The sequence below is a fragment of the Mixophyes fleayi genome, chromosome 1 (genome assembly GCF_038048845.1).
Source record: "Mixophyes fleayi isolate aMixFle1 chromosome 1, aMixFle1.hap1, whole genome shotgun sequence".
Lineage (NCBI taxonomy): Eukaryota > Metazoa > Chordata > Amphibia > Anura > Limnodynastidae > Mixophyes > Mixophyes fleayi.
Window position 1 is genome coordinate 186,019,765 of NC_134402.1, and position 15,523 is coordinate 186,035,287.

At 39.0% G+C, this 15,523-nt stretch overlaps 1 protein-coding gene across 1 annotated transcript; it reads right to left on the minus strand.

The window, feature by feature from the left end:
* Positions 1-142: 142 nt before the first annotated feature.
* SMU1 (SMU1 DNA replication regulator and spliceosomal factor) lies at positions 143-14,921 on the minus strand. The gene is made up of 12 exons (XM_075204629.1): positions 14,771-14,921; positions 13,227-13,437; positions 12,552-12,704; positions 10,867-10,977; positions 9,987-10,115; positions 9,636-9,755; positions 8,701-8,817; positions 8,488-8,615; positions 5,784-5,910; positions 2,601-2,768; positions 1,612-1,764; positions 143-545 (listed from the first exon to the last, which is right to left on the minus strand). Exons 1-12 carry the CDS (start codon positions 14,794-14,796, stop codon positions 447-449), a joined length of 1,542 nt encoding a protein of 513 aa, XP_075060730.1. The 5' UTR covers positions 14,797-14,921; the 3' UTR covers positions 143-446.
* Between the last annotated feature and the right edge of the window lie 602 nt (positions 14,922-15,523).

Sequence of the window (15,523 nt, forward strand, 5' to 3'; positions counted from 1 at the left end):
TGCTATTCCCGACCCTATAGCTCTACAGGAGGTAATTTGGGCCAACCTTAAATGCAAGTTCAATCGTTACCCATTGTGTTACTGTCGTTAGTTGATGGGTTTCTCCATTCCACTGCACCAAAAATACTTGAACTATAAAATATTGTTTTAAACACACCACACAAAATTTTTACTGACAAAATGGAAATATTTATGTGTTGCACACATCTTTTGCCACTTTAAAACATGTATGACATGAGGAGTAGCTGGCTAGGAGCTCTGATCATTGGTACTGCAAGATTTTACAAGGTAAAGTATTGAAATAAAAAAATTTCACGTAAATGTAGACATAAAATATAGCTGGAATATTAACATATTGACAAAACAGAACATTTTATTCATACTATTGTCATGAAAACAATCTCATGTAAGAAAGAAAAAAAAAAAATATAAAAGGTTTTTTGCTACTATGGTTTCCAAAGTTTGAGAAGGCCGTCTTCACTGTAGGTGCCAATCAAATTCTGATGGGGGTGATGAGCAATTCCAATGACATCCTTCTCATGAACCTAGATTAAAAAAATATGAGCAAAAATATTTCTTATAACTAACTGCTAATATACTCAGTTGCAGGTTATAAAACTATAACTGTATTTGTTTTGATTTTTCTTCATGTAGGAATTACCAAAATGTAAGAATTTAATATATTTAAGGTGACCTCGGTTCATTTACTGATGTCATTTTTCCTAGGCACACAAGATTTACAGTATGTACAGACAATGCAACAGCGGGTAAACAACTGGTTTTAAATGGCCATTACCAGAAATCTGTTGTCACAATGAGTCACTTATTTACAAACTCTGTAAGGACTAGCTTATAAATCTCCAAAAAGTGCTTTTAAAACGAGGATGCCTCTTTAGTGCTCCACATTCTCAACACGAGTCTGTGCATTGCTCTAAAAAACATAAAAGCATCCCCCAAAGAGAAACCATGTGTGTGACATTTACCAAAAGACTTTTCTCCTGAATAGAAGTGGCTTATTTACATATTTTCCACTTAGGAGTAGCTTATTCTCCCAAACTACACTCTACCTTAATAATACATTTACCCCTGCTCCCACAAACTCTACTGATCAGTGCTTTATCGAGAACCCTAGGCAGGGGAAAATACAATTTCTGCAAAAAAGTATATCCCCATCTTGAAGTAGAACAGCTAGGGTAGCAAGGATGCAAAGAACAGATTTCTGCACAACAGAACAGCCCTCATGGAGCAGCAGTATGAGAACAGCCATATAATACTATTTTAATACTGGAGGGCTCCATTGCCCAAGACCTGCAGTGCCGCTGTTTTGCTCCCCAATTCCTGCTGGTCTACAGACAAGACCATTGGAAGATATTTTCTCTACTGCTGTGCAAGGCTGCCATCAGCTTCAGATGTAGTGCAAATACAAATGTTAATACAGGTCCACTAGCATGCCTACATTTTACAGTTTCTGTGACATAGCCAAGAAAACACTTTGTAGGAAGTGTATATTAGAAAAGTACAGCAGAGAAGAGACTTGTACTTGTCCTTATCCTAGTTATTAATAAGTGCAATACACAGCTTAATGTATAAAAGAAACAGGTGTTCACTCACAGTCAATGTTCTCTCCAGCTTGCCAGTGACAGTGCTAAAGCAGTAAAGCACAAAATCCTCTCCAACACAGTAGATCCACTCTCCTCTGGGTGATAATGTACAGCACACAAAGTCACCACCTTCTCTCTTACCAGAGCTGAAGCTTCTTACAATCTGGTGGGGATAAACATTATTTAATTACTTTACTGAGCTATACGGTACACAGTTTTTCTTTAAATGAAGTGGAAGACAGACATAGTAAAAGAAAAATAATTTTTCAACCATGAAAAAATGTCATATAACTTTAGCTTATAACTAGATAACGATCGAAAACAAGCTTCTTGCCGCCAACTAGAAAAAAAAGCAGACAGACAGGTAACCATATCAAAGATTGTGACACAACCGGGTGTGTAAGGATCTGTGTGCATACATGTGTTTTGCTTCCAGTTGTGGTATTCTACCAGGATATCTCCGGTTTTTGTCCCCAATTGCGTCGGTCTATGAGTAAAGTACACATTTTGTATCAATTATTTGTATTCCTGGGGTTGCACCAACTCCGTGAAAGCAATGAAAAGACACGTGGAAAAGTGTATTTATTAACTATCCTTGATGTTCTTTTCACCCCCAATTACAATAAAATTTAAACCAAATTGTATTTATACCAAATGTGGAAACATGGAATTGAGAAAACATGGAAATGGCAAACCCTGCAGAAATAAAGATGCTAAATATAATCATAAACTAAACAGCACAGTTTCCGCAGTGGTCACATAACCATGAAAAATGGTATCCACGAGTTCAAAAGTTATTGTGTGCAATGCGAGCATTGTTGTAAGAGATATTTTGTGTACACTTTTTCTTTGTAAGAAAAGCACAATATATTTCTTGCCACAAAATACATTTTTCAGCATAATGTCCCATAAATTCCGAAAAGAACTTGTCACTGTCAAGTTAAATACAGAAAATGCTGACTGTTTTGGATGACATGCTTATGTGTGAAATGGAGTTACCTGTCCCTGCATGTTCATAATGACAACTGTGTTAGATCGGTTACACACAACAAAGTGCTCTGGATTCTTCGGCAAGAGAATAACACTATTGACTGTGATGTCTGTGCCAGCAGTGCTGCCGAGGGATTTAAATGTATTGGCACACTCTGTGGTCTTCATGTTCCACACCTTTATGAAAAAATAAAGCAAAGCTATAGGTTACTGAAAAGATCAATGCATACCCACATACATATTATGCACAATATCATGCAAAATGAAGACAAACATTAAAAGCATCTTTTGTGACAATCCCAACCTCCCCACTCAAAGGAATATGCAACTGATATGCTGGCACACTTCCCATCACATATCCAGTTACCTCTCACAAATCTAGGTAGAGACATAATTTAAATACATTTTCATCACAGGCTTCGCCATTGAAGTCCATATCTGCCAAACGTTTGAAAAAGTGGTCTATGAAATTAATCCACATGATCTATTAAGCCACATTGCTTCAGCAATTTATTCAGTTCCTGAATGTCAGTAAATACTTGTAGTATACTAATAGCTGTATTCTGCAGAAGAGGCATGTGGTTTAAACAGTTTAGTATTAAAAAATGCTATTTTGTAGAAGTGCAGCTTCTATAAGTATGTGTAACAATAAACTTGGCACATCATTAAAATGTTAATTGTGTGAGAGAGGAGGATATAGTTATACAAAAACAATATAAAAGGCAGACAAAGCAACCAGCCAATGTGAAACCCACTTGGTGCTAAAGAAACCAAGTTTAGAAATTGATAGACCGCTATTTCTTATAACTGTGTCAGTGCCACAAGACTATTGGAAAGCAGATGTGCAACAAATCTTCAAAAGGTAACAAAAGCAGATGTGAGGACCCCAGGGCTGGAACTAAAGCTCACTAGATACCCAATCCTCTAGGTTCACAGGTCATACAGGTAAAAAGACAGGAAAGAGATAATAATCCCTTTTATCAAACAAAGTACACACAAAGTAAAAACTTATCCACCCACCAAAACAAACAACTGTCGGACAATCACCAGTGCGAGTCTCAACAGGCACAAAGTCCCGGCAATAACAGGCCACAGAAGATAGTCAAAGTGGGCCACAGGTTCTGGTCTGTAGGTTGGTCCATATACTTTGAGGATCCCAGCCACTCGGCCACCTCTCCACCAGCTTGGTGGGACCCTGGGCATTAGTATCCCTGTCAATGCAGACTCACTACTTTCCAAGAATCTACGAATGTCTCCCGATGCAGTGTTGATAGAATCTGTCCTAGAGGTGAACTCTGCTCTGTCTGAAACTCATGCTATAGCAATACTTTATGGCCCTGAGAGAATATTGTTACTCATAATCAGTCCAAGTACTTGCTCTCTCAAAATTCTCCAACAACCCCTCTCCCTCCCGGGCCTCCCTTGTTGTCCCTTCTCAAAAGACACACGATCCAGGCCCACCCACTTCCTGGGTCAACCCCTTGGTTATTGTTCCCTTGTGATTGGTGGTGTGAAGAGTTTGGGTGGCAACATGGGTGGAGGTAGCGCATGACATCAGTGGTCTCCCACTTACTGTGGCCATGCTATTTAGTCAGAGTTGAAGAATTGCTTAAACAATAGTTAGCAAACATACCACTTGTGCCAAGTCCACCTTCTGATTTTAGATGCAGTCCTGACCCTCTTGATGTTAGAGGGTCCATAGATGTTTCACACATCCTGTGAGCTGCCTCCCCCCTCCCTCTATGGCCACCACAGCAATGACAGATCTGGACACTGGGCAGCATTTAATTTCAGAGTGGGAAGCGGTTGTTCAATTGGCTCACTGATAATAGACCGGGTTGGCACGATATTCCCAATTGAAGAGCCAGGACTAGAAATTATAGACCTCTGAACCTGACGTGTGTGTGTGTGTGTGTGTGTGTGTGTGTGTGTGTGTGTGTGTGTGTGAATTATTTGATTGGGATTCTGTGGGATAAGATTTTAAGTTAAACTTAAGAAGATATTATGATGACAGTGTCAGCATGGTTTCACAAACTGGCTGTGCCCAACAAGCATGATTAGTTTTTAAAAGGAGGTAAGTTCTAAAATTATGTATTTAGATTTTTGAAAAAGCAAAATATTGGTTCACATAACTGTCTGGTACACAAGAGGAGAGTACTAGGTCTAGGGGGTACATTATGTACATGGGTAGAAAATTGGTTGAAGGAAGACAAAGGGTAATTATTAAAAAAAACTTATTCAGACTGATCAAAAGTTATTATTGATGTACCAAAAGAAGTGGGCTCTGTCCTTTTAAACTGTTTACCAATGACCTTGCGGAATGTAAGTTGTCCATATTTTGTGATAACAACATGCTATGTAGGGTTATTAGCACAAAGCAGATGAGTAATGTGCTACAGAAAGATTTATACACAACCCTAAACTTAGCCACTACATGGCTGCTGAAATTCATTGCAGATTAATGTAAGCTTCTGTACCTAAGCTGTGGCAATAAATATGCTACATTAGATGGAAAACAACTGGCGAATCGGAAATGAAAAATGATACAATAGATGTTATGAAAACACTGCCAAGCAGTAACTGAAAAATCATAGAATGCATAAAATGGAGTGGGTGTACCGAACTGATGCGAGCACAGTATTACTACTGTATCAAATTCTCAGCGATGTGCCACCAGACATCACCGCAATGTCTGGCTGTGCATATTTACAGGTACTACGCTATCTAACATTGTGGAGTTTCCTTTCTTTACTAGGTAGAAATTCCCTTCAAAAGGAAATTTTCACATTCACAACAGAAATGCTAGCACTTTATTAGTAGAAACCTGTAACAACATCATCACCATTTATTTAAATAGTGCCATTACTTCCGAAGCGCTGCACAGAAAACACATTCACATCAGTCCCTGCCCCATTAGAGCTTACAGTCTAAATTCCCAGACACAAACAGATTAGGGTCAATTTGTTAGCAGCCAATTAACTTACCAGTATGTACGTTTTTGGAATATGCTGCCATTTGTTGTTAGTCACAAATTTTATAAGCGATGTCTGACCAGTGCTTCAGTGTTAGTTTCCATTGGTGGCAGAAAGGGTCAGGGTTCAAATTGCTAACTTAATTTTAGAGCAAGCTAGAATAAACTAGCCTTTGTTTGAGGAAGGTGGGGGTTCTTCATTAATGATGAATCTCACATACCTTCACTGTGCCGTCAGATGAAGCACTAATAATGTAATGACCATCCTGTGTGAAAGTTGCCTCATTCACGAAAGAGGAATGTCCTCTAAACTCCTTCAGCGTTTTACCAGATTTTAGGCCATGGATTCTGTAGAAAAAGTTTCAAAATATAGCAACATATAAGTAATGCAATTATAACATAGACTGGGTAGCTGTTTGTTTGTTGGTACAGGATGAATTCAGTTGGATGTTAACTTGTACAGTACTACAGTGGAAGGTGCTACATTTGTATGTGGCACCAACACGGAAATGGAATGTCGGCACAGAGTTCCAGTGATGTGTTCTCTGCAACTCTTTTCCATGGTTCTCAGCAAGCCAATTAATCACAATTGGACAAAATGCAATTGGATGCAATGTGTAACTACTTTAGGACATATAGTTCTGAGCAATTTCCCAGTAAAAGTGAGCACAAGGTGGTCTTTTAAAGATTTTTTTCTTAAAAAATGCAAGCTTAAAGTGTCATGGAAAAAAAATAAAATCTGGTCACAGTCATTGAAGAGTTAAGCTACAGTTTCTCTACACGATTACCAATAGAGATACTTAAATTGTCCTCAATATAATACCAATGTATTAATTAAAAAACATTTCCCCTATCAAACATTTAAAGACTTGGATACTTGGTAGATAGTCATAAAAGACAAATATTGAGAAACAATGCCATGAAAATAATTGACTCTTTGCACTTACATTAAATTATTTTCTCTGAATCCAATGGGGACACTGGAAGTCGGGGTATAGAGTACAACAGGAGCTTGGGCACTTTCAAATTTACTGGCAAAAGCGCAAAGCTCTTCCCCTCTTCAGGGCCATCTTAACAACATTATGGGCCCCCGGGCAAAGCAGTGCACCGGGGCCCCTAGATAGATAGATAGATGTATATAGATACAGATATAGATATATAGAGATAGAGATAGATAGATGTACTTACTCAGTGACCCTTGAAGGTTTTTTTTGCAGGATTATTTATTCTCATTAAGAGCCGTGCCTATGGGGCCCCCGGGCAGCTGCCCATCGTCCCCAATGGAAAAGATGGCCCTGCCCCTCTTTACCGCCATTGGCTGCCTAGGACTTCAGTATTATGCTAACAAAAGCCACAAATGATAGAACCAGAACTACAGAAAAAGGACGAAAGGAGAAAAACAACATTCTCCAACGAAAATCCTAATCATCATAACAATTACAAAGAGCATAAAGGTGGGACATACAGTGTCCACCCCATGGGATTAAGAGAAAATAATTTAATGGAAGTACAAAAATTCCATTGTGTCATTTATCAATGGGGGACACTTGAACACTGGGGACGTCCCAAAACTGTCCCTAAGGGAAGGCACGTTCACAAGTCATGTCGCATAGCACCTTATGTCCAAAACTTCTTGGATGCAAAAGTATTGAATCAATATAACCTTGTGTAGGTGTGCACCGAAGACTAGTTGGTGTCCTGCACAGCAGGGGCCCCATGCCGAGCCAACCATGAAGCGAACACAATTTAGAGGCATGTGCTCCACATTTTCAAAGAATGGTTGCCCTGCTCCAATGTAAGCCTGGCGAATAACCCAAGTAATCTGCTTGCCAATCGTCTGTTTAGAGGCTGACTAGCCACTCTTGTGGACAATGTAAAGGACCAACAAGTCAACCACTCCGTGGTTCTAGGAACATGAGATCTTAAAGCCCTGACTACGTTTAGTGAGAGAGAAGCCCTGTTCCTCTGGAGACTTTTCCCGGGTAAGGCCGGAACAACAATACCTTGGTTCCTATGGAACCTAGAGACCACCTTGGGCTGAAAGAAAATCCTGTCCTTATTTAAGATGAGAAAAGGAGATCTAAAAGACAAAAGCCCAAACTCTGACCTCGTCTAGCTTTACAGATTGCCAACAGGAAAGTAATCTTCCTGGTAAGGAACGTTTAGGTCACCGATTCAATTGGTCGGAGGGAGTGTCCCTGCTCTGCTCCCTAGGGTGTGCAGCGAGACCAGACACCGGCTGGCTCTGCCTTTTCAGTGGGTGTACTCTCAAGCAAGCATGGCCACTATTCCTTCACCTCACATGCTGCGCACAGGTCATCTGCCAGACAAGGCGCAAGGAAATTTGAAGTGACATTTAGAGCAGCATACAGGAAAAAAAAAAAAAAAAAAGAGGACAAAAGCAGTTGCACAATCCAGAAGGATGTGGCGCACAGAAAACCACCACTGTAATAGCTCACCAAAACTTCCCTACAGCTGAGAAGGCACATGTGGGAGGAGAATAACTTCTTCAGGCTGCTTCGAAGATGGCCACTGTCTCTCTTCTGGTGGGTTTGCCAAACTGGGAACTCACACAAGGGTGGAGGTGCTGAAAATATCTCACCTCCCCCCCAGGGCCTAGCACCTAGGTATGGCTGCTGTCCAAAGAACAGGGCCTTAGCCACCCTGTGCCTAGTCTGGGGCTACATGGAACGATCCTTTAGTACCAGGGATCCTACATCTACCTCGGCTATGCAGGTCCAGGGGTCCTCCATAGCCTGCACTGCACTGTGTACCCCAGTGTTCCAGTGACCTCCAAGGATGAATGAGACAAAAACACTCAGTTTAACCAAATTGTGCAGTTTCATCTACAAATTGGTATGGTTACATAGAAAGATAGCAGACATAAATGTGAGGCTTACACAACCATCATAAAGGTTATCTTACCTGATAGTCTGGTCAAAGGAAGCACTGAGAATCTGACTGCTGTCTTTTGAGAAACTAAGGCATGTGACACCCTTACTGTGAGCACGTTCAAACCGCCTCAAACACTGTCCACTCTGGATCTTCCACACCTATAGAAGACAGAATAACATTATTTTAACAAAAGGTTAATATGTTAACATAGCAATATTGATATCCACTTGATTAAAACCATACCTTAATTTTTCCGTCTTGTGCTCCTGTAGCTAACATTTCAGTATCCCTGCTAAAGCACATACATAACACAGCATCATCCATCATCATGAAGTTATCTTGAGCCTGGTACTTTAAATCCTACAAACCAAAACATGAAGAAACAACAACTCTGCTGTTATTATAAGCTGTGCTGTGTAAGGGCAATGAATCATTAATGCTTCTATTCTTTTGTAAACGTGAAGGTATTTTTAAGTCCATGTGCAGTTTTATTTAACGGCTATCAGACAGACAAAGGCTGTAGTCTGAACATGTAAATCAGTGATCATCAAAATACACCAAGATAATTTCTGTGGCAACCATCACTAGCAGACTCAAACAATTTCACTTATCATAATCTTTGGCAGTATATTGCATCAGTGTAAGAAGTCGCTAGATTTCAATTAATGTGCACCATATTAAAGTATACATTTTAAATAAGCATTAGTATAAAAGTAAACAAAAGGATACTCAACTACCAACCAATGCACAACCAAACAGGTTAAAATCACAGCATCACAACACTGCAATTTATGTAATAATATAATGTACAGCAGTAAAAATATAATATTACAAGATGCTAACAAGGTATGGAAACTTTTACAAACATAAAAATGTAATTAGTAGCACATTCTTGAAAGAACTTGTGTTTTATATTTAGTAGTTCTTTAACTAGTTGCTGACTGCCAATCTACATCTTATCCTGCCCGATTGTCATCGTGGCAGAGAGCCAACCAAACTGTCAATGACACTACTTCCATTCCAGTGATTTGTCCAGGAATCCTTTCATTCAAATTTCAATATTAACACTATGCACCCAATGCAAACACAATATATTTAACAAAGTTGAGCAGAAAATTCCATTTGAATATGGATTGCCATGTCCGAGCAAACTACTTAGTGTAATTGTTAGTACTTGCCTTCCTGATTTTTCCTGTTGTGAAGTTCCACACCTCAATAAATCCATCTACAGATCCGGTCACCAAATACTGGCCATCTGGTGAAAAGCGGGCACATTCTACATGTGACTTCTGACCAAACTGTTGGTGGGGTAGAGAAAAATATAGATGAAATTAAAGAGAACAATGCATTTACGGTCTTGTGTAAATGTATCCGACTGTTGTTCATAGCTATATATTTCTTTTGGCGTTACGACATCTATTTTTCATTAATAAGCACATGCCCTATTGTAGCAGCCATATGCAAGTGACTTTGTAAATAGCAGAACGTTCATATAGCATCACTGAAAAACCATTCTGAGAAAGTTTTACCTTTATATGTCTGCTCAGTTGTGTGGGAAACTTCTCTTCCTCTACATCTTTCACAGCTGCTTTACCACGGAACAAATCTATGGTCATTCCTGGGGGTAGAAGTCCCTGATGCTGCTGCCACTTTAAAGCCTGAAGAAGGAAAATAAATAAAATGGTAGTTAAAAATGAAGGAGTTACAATTCTTCTACATCTTTAAATAAGTGCTTGAACCATAACGGACCTAAAACTTTGAAAAATAAATTATTTATTTGTTTTACGCTAAAAGCATCTTAACAAGAAAATTCATATTATCATCCCTTCAGTCAATTTGACCGTTACATTGGTAGATTCAGTGTAACCTGGATATAAATAGCAGCTGACATGCCAACTCCTTATCCCTTTTAAACTGAATCTCATCATGCTGACAGGCTGGGGAGATCTGAAATAGCCTGAAAGCCACTGGGCTTCCCTTCATGCAGGGAAGTCCCTACCAGTGTCACTTTTGCGATGTTTTAGCAATTCTGGTAATCAACTTTGAGCTGTATGTAGCACTCCTTTAGAGTTTACAGGGATCAGGTTGATGGGAACAGAATAATGGTTCCTGGTCAGTTCATTGGAAAACAAGGCTGTCAACGACATTATGACCAATATAACCTACCTCTATAAATGAACATAGGCTGGGAGTGTGGCTGCCTTGCATGTCATTTTTCTGATAATGCAAAGCAACAGCACCAGAAGCCTTATGAAAAAGTGGCAGCTACTATAGCAAAATAATAAAATATGTAATAAAAATACTGCAAATGTTTCCTAAATATGCACTTTGGAGCATGTGTTATTAAAAGCAAACAAATAGAGTTTATCAAAATTAATTCCTAACAAATCAAGCTGATGATGTCATTACCTGTCCCAACAGCGCCATGAGACGAGATGGAGGTACCACACTCACTTCTCCAGCAAGAGCCTGAGCTATAGCTGCTCTCCTTTTTTCTTTGCTACTTCCATCTGGATATGCCTGTGGGAAACATTGTAATAATTCAATTAATCACAAAAGCTAACTCCACATTCAGATATTACATATAATATATCAAGCATTTCTGCCAAATCAACAACAGATCAAAAGTGTGCTCTTATGAGGGGTTTCAGAGATAGACTGCTTCAACATGCTGAACACTAAACATTACACAAACAAGAGAATATTGCTATATCAGTAATTTTCTCAGAGAAGTTGCCTTACTCATACATTTCATCATGGGCTACAAGCAAGCAAGACCAGGACCCTCTTTATTAGTTTCGACAAATAAAGAGAGTCTCTCTTTAGTCTCCAGTAGAGAGCTTATCTCAACACTATATCACATTCTGATTTGTGCACCTAGATGCAGCCAAGTGTCAAATTGACACTTCTTGGAAGTATCATAATCCATCCAAACTGTCCACGATTATGAATATAATTTTTGCATATTTTTTACAATTTTTGTTTGTGGTGTAATAGGTCATGTATTTTGTACAAACCAAAATACATGACCTACTACACCACAAACCCATACAATTCTTGAGAATTTGGTGCACCTAGATAACTAATGGGGGGCGATTTAGGCCCCGCCCCCTTTCAAGGCTGCTGCACAGTATGTGCAGGTCCGCTCGGCAGTGACAATGTGCTGCCTGGCTGCTCTGATTGTGTTTAAAACATTCCCCACACCACCACCCTACACCTTTGACACAAGGCAGGATGGATCCATGAATGCAAGTTGTTTACACAAAGTTCTGACCCTACCATTTGCATGATGCAGCAGAAATCAAGATTTGTCAGACCAGGCAACATTTTTCCAATGTTGAACTGTACAGTTTTGGTGAGCATGTGCCCACTGTAGCCTCACTCTCCTGTTCTCAGCTAACAGGAGTGGAGCATGTGTGGTCTTCTGTTGTAATCCACTTTAAGGTTCGACGTGCAGTGCATTCAGATATGCTCTTCTGCATACCACTGTTGTAACACATGGTTATTCGATTTACTGTTGTCTTCCTGTCATCTTGAAGCAGTCTGGTCATTCTTCTCCGACTCTCATTAATAAGGTATTTTTGCTCGCAGAACTGCAGCTCACTGGACGTTTTTTGTACCATTCTCTGTAAACTACAGAGACAGTTGTGCATGGAAATCCCACAAGATCAGCAGCTTCTGAGACACTCAAACTACCTTCTCTGACACAACAATCACTCCACTGTTATAAGTCTTCCTCATTCTGATGGTCTGAACAACAACAACTGACCTCTCGATCAAGTCTGCATACTTTTTTGCATTGAGCTGCTGCCACATTATTGGCTGATTAGATAGGTGTACCAATGAGCAAGTGTACCTAATAAAGTGGCCACAGGATGTATATTTTCTATCCACTTCATTTTCTCTTCTGCAACCTTCTATAGAAAATGTAATAAAAAGTTTTAAAATAAAAGAAATTATTGTTATAACTTCCTTTAAAAATTGGTTCTAAAAGACAGGATGGAGCTACCACTACAAATACACAGAGTGTTAACAACACAGTTTTATTTGAATTAATAAAAATTAGAAAAAACAGTGTTTAAAACCAAACATACCTCACGAGGGTCAAAATAGGATCTGGCCAAGAGGTTTTCAAGATGGATGTATCTTTCAGGCTGGGTCTGTTTCAACATGATCATTGGGTCAGTCTGTCTCAGAAGTGATCTGGCAGCTCCCAACTCACGGAGCTCAATTAATTCCAATACAACCTATAACATAAGAGTAAAATTTATCAACAGCAAAAACAAATTAAAAATCACAGATTCATCCTAGTATATAAGGTTGACAAAATATATATTGTGTGTCACACATATATATATGTATATATATATATATATATATATATATATATATATTTATTTATAAACTCGAATGTGTTATTCTGTGTTACAATTACTATTGTAACCAGTCGTGGCTATAAATAAGCATGTTAGCAGAAATTTGCAGCCAACTATATGCATTTCCCTGTTATGTTTTACAGTTCTTACCACAGAGAACTATCTCAGAGAGTCAAAAACATACCTAGAAAGTTCTGTATAAGGAAATTTCATAAAAGTTTAAGTGGATAAAATAGCATTTTTGTTAATTTGTATTATGGTCATAAACTGAAATCAGACAGAATTTAGATGTATGATGTTTAGTGACGATCAAAATATGTTTTACCCAGCAGAAGCAATACAAGCTATTAGAAAACAAATCATGTAAAATGTATGCCACGTATCTTTCTTTACCTGTTCATAGAGGTCAATTAGTGTCTTGTCCGGCAGCTTCAGTGACTGAATGGCCTGCAGCACTGTATCCCAATGCCCGCTGTTAATGTCCGCCACAAAGCTCTCTATACTATCTACTGTGTTTAAAGATACTGTGGTTTCCTCCTGCAATGTCGCCAATGTACGATGCAAACTGTTTTCTTTTAGGTACTGCATGATAAGACGTATGACACTGAGGAAAAAGAATATTATGTAGCTTGTCAATAATAGTTAACACCATGAGTTTTATATATAATTGTTTTTTCAATTTTGGAGTCAAGGCTATGGGTATTATTCCAACCAGTGTAATATCAGCGTAGAGTTTGTATGTTCTCCCCATGTTTGCATAAGTTTCCTCCAGGTGTTCGTTTCCTCCCACCGTCCAAAAAACCCACTGTTAAAGTTAGTGAGTGGTATTTACACTGTAAGCGTCACTGGGACAGGGACTGATGCGAATGATTAAAAAACATAAAAAAAAAATCAACATCATTCTGTAAAGCACTGTGTAATATTTTTGTGTTATTTAAATAAAGGTTAATATTATTATACTGGTTTAATCTAATTTTGTTTCAAGTGGTATTCTGTCATTCTTTGTACAATGGTGGTTATGACATTGTAAGATGTATATGCATAACATTTAACATCTCAATGAGTTTTCCCAAAAATCCGTATTCCTTGTCAGACAGACATACCATTCTTGACTTGTGCAGAATACAGAGTCATATAATGAGCTGTATTAATATAATAATTACTACAATACCACTGACAGAATGATGATATTTTAGCCTTAATGTTTACATTGTTCAGTGTTAAAAAGACTGCGTAAAGAAAAAAACAGAGCACTATCTGGTGGAGTTTTTATACTCTCATGCTTGTGTGCGTTTCCCACAGGAGCTCCAGTTTCTCCCATAAATCCACATCATACTGGTATGTTCATTGACTTCTGATGAAAATGAACCATAGTGTGTGTATTTGTGTAAGAGAAAATGGACTGTAAGCTCCAATGGTACAGTGATGTGAAGAGTCAAACATTATCTGCAAATAACTACATAATATGTGGGTGCTATATAAACAATAATTATAATTATCATCTAGCTCTACATACACACACGTTTTCAGACTCTGAAAATATTTCTTATGGACAATTTCACATAAACTTAGAAGCAAACGTTGAGACCCACCAGTTTGGAAATAATATGGTTACCACAGATTAATAGCGCCGAGAGGACACATTTTACTTGTTGCATATACATTTAATAGCGGCTGGCAACCACGTATATAGAAATATCGCGGCTGGCAACCACGTATATAGAAATATCGCGGCTGGCAACCACGTATATAGAAATATCGCGGCCAGCTCCTGGCAGACCTTCAAACTACAACATGTTATACGTATGCGAGAGCTGCACCATTACAGCTACTTAAGCATCCGCCATATCTCATTAAATGCCCCACTCCTCAAAACAGGAACCGTGACGTGTACAATCGTATCCTCAGCAGACGCCATTCTGCCTTAATAAACTTACTCGGACGACTCGATTTCGATGGACATCTTGGCGGCTGATCTGGTTCACACAACAGATCTATCAGTCTTTCCAGTACCAGCTCAGGCCCAGACGCCACAGCAGTGTCGTCATCTGCTAAGAGCCGGCTTCTACATTTAACGTCACTTCCGCCTGCTAGCCGCCGTGTAAACTGTGGACGCTAGAGGCGCTAAGCGTGGAAGTGGAAGAGTCAATGAGAAGTAATAAAAACATGTAGCGCGGCACATTTTTTGTGGGGTACAATAATGTAGGCACGTGCGTGTTTGCACAGGTGTTAGACAGTTAGTGAAGTCCGTTAATTTTTTTAAAAAATATTTTAGTATAGAAAATCATACAATGTTTGTAAAATGCAACAATACAGCTAGCCGTCGTTATACAGGAGACTCGCACTCACGCCATCGTGAAAATTTGAAAGTGACCATATGGAAATTTTTTCTTTTTAACATTAGTAAAATACAAGGACATATTAAGGGATGCAAGTTCAATTCCCGACCATGGCCTTATTGCTGTGGAGTTTGTTCTCCCTGTGTTTGCGTGGGTTTCCCTTGGGTCAAACTGGTAGGTTAAGTGGCTGCTATCGAATTGACCCTAGTCTGTGTGTGTTTGGGAATTTAGATTGTAAGCTCCACTGAGGCAGGGACTGATGTGAATAAGTTCTCTGTACAGTGCTGAAGCTGGCGTACATTATCATAAATTAAAAATTTCAGTGCTGTCGGCTCTGCTCCGAATAGCAGA

Excerpts from the sequence above, each read along its gene's own strand:
- SMU1 (XM_075204629.1), bottom strand. The coding sequence starts at position 14,796 with ATGTCCATCGAAATCGAGTCGTCCGA. Across the intron at positions 8,616-8,700 it reads CACAAGACGGAAAAATTAAG|GTGTGGAAGATCCAGAGTGG; the intron begins GTATGGTTTTAA and ends TGTCTTCTATAG. Across the intron at positions 1,765-2,600 it reads TTATGAACATGCAGGGACAG|ATTGTAAGAAGCTTCAGCTC; the intron begins GTAACTCCATTT and ends TATCCCCACCAG.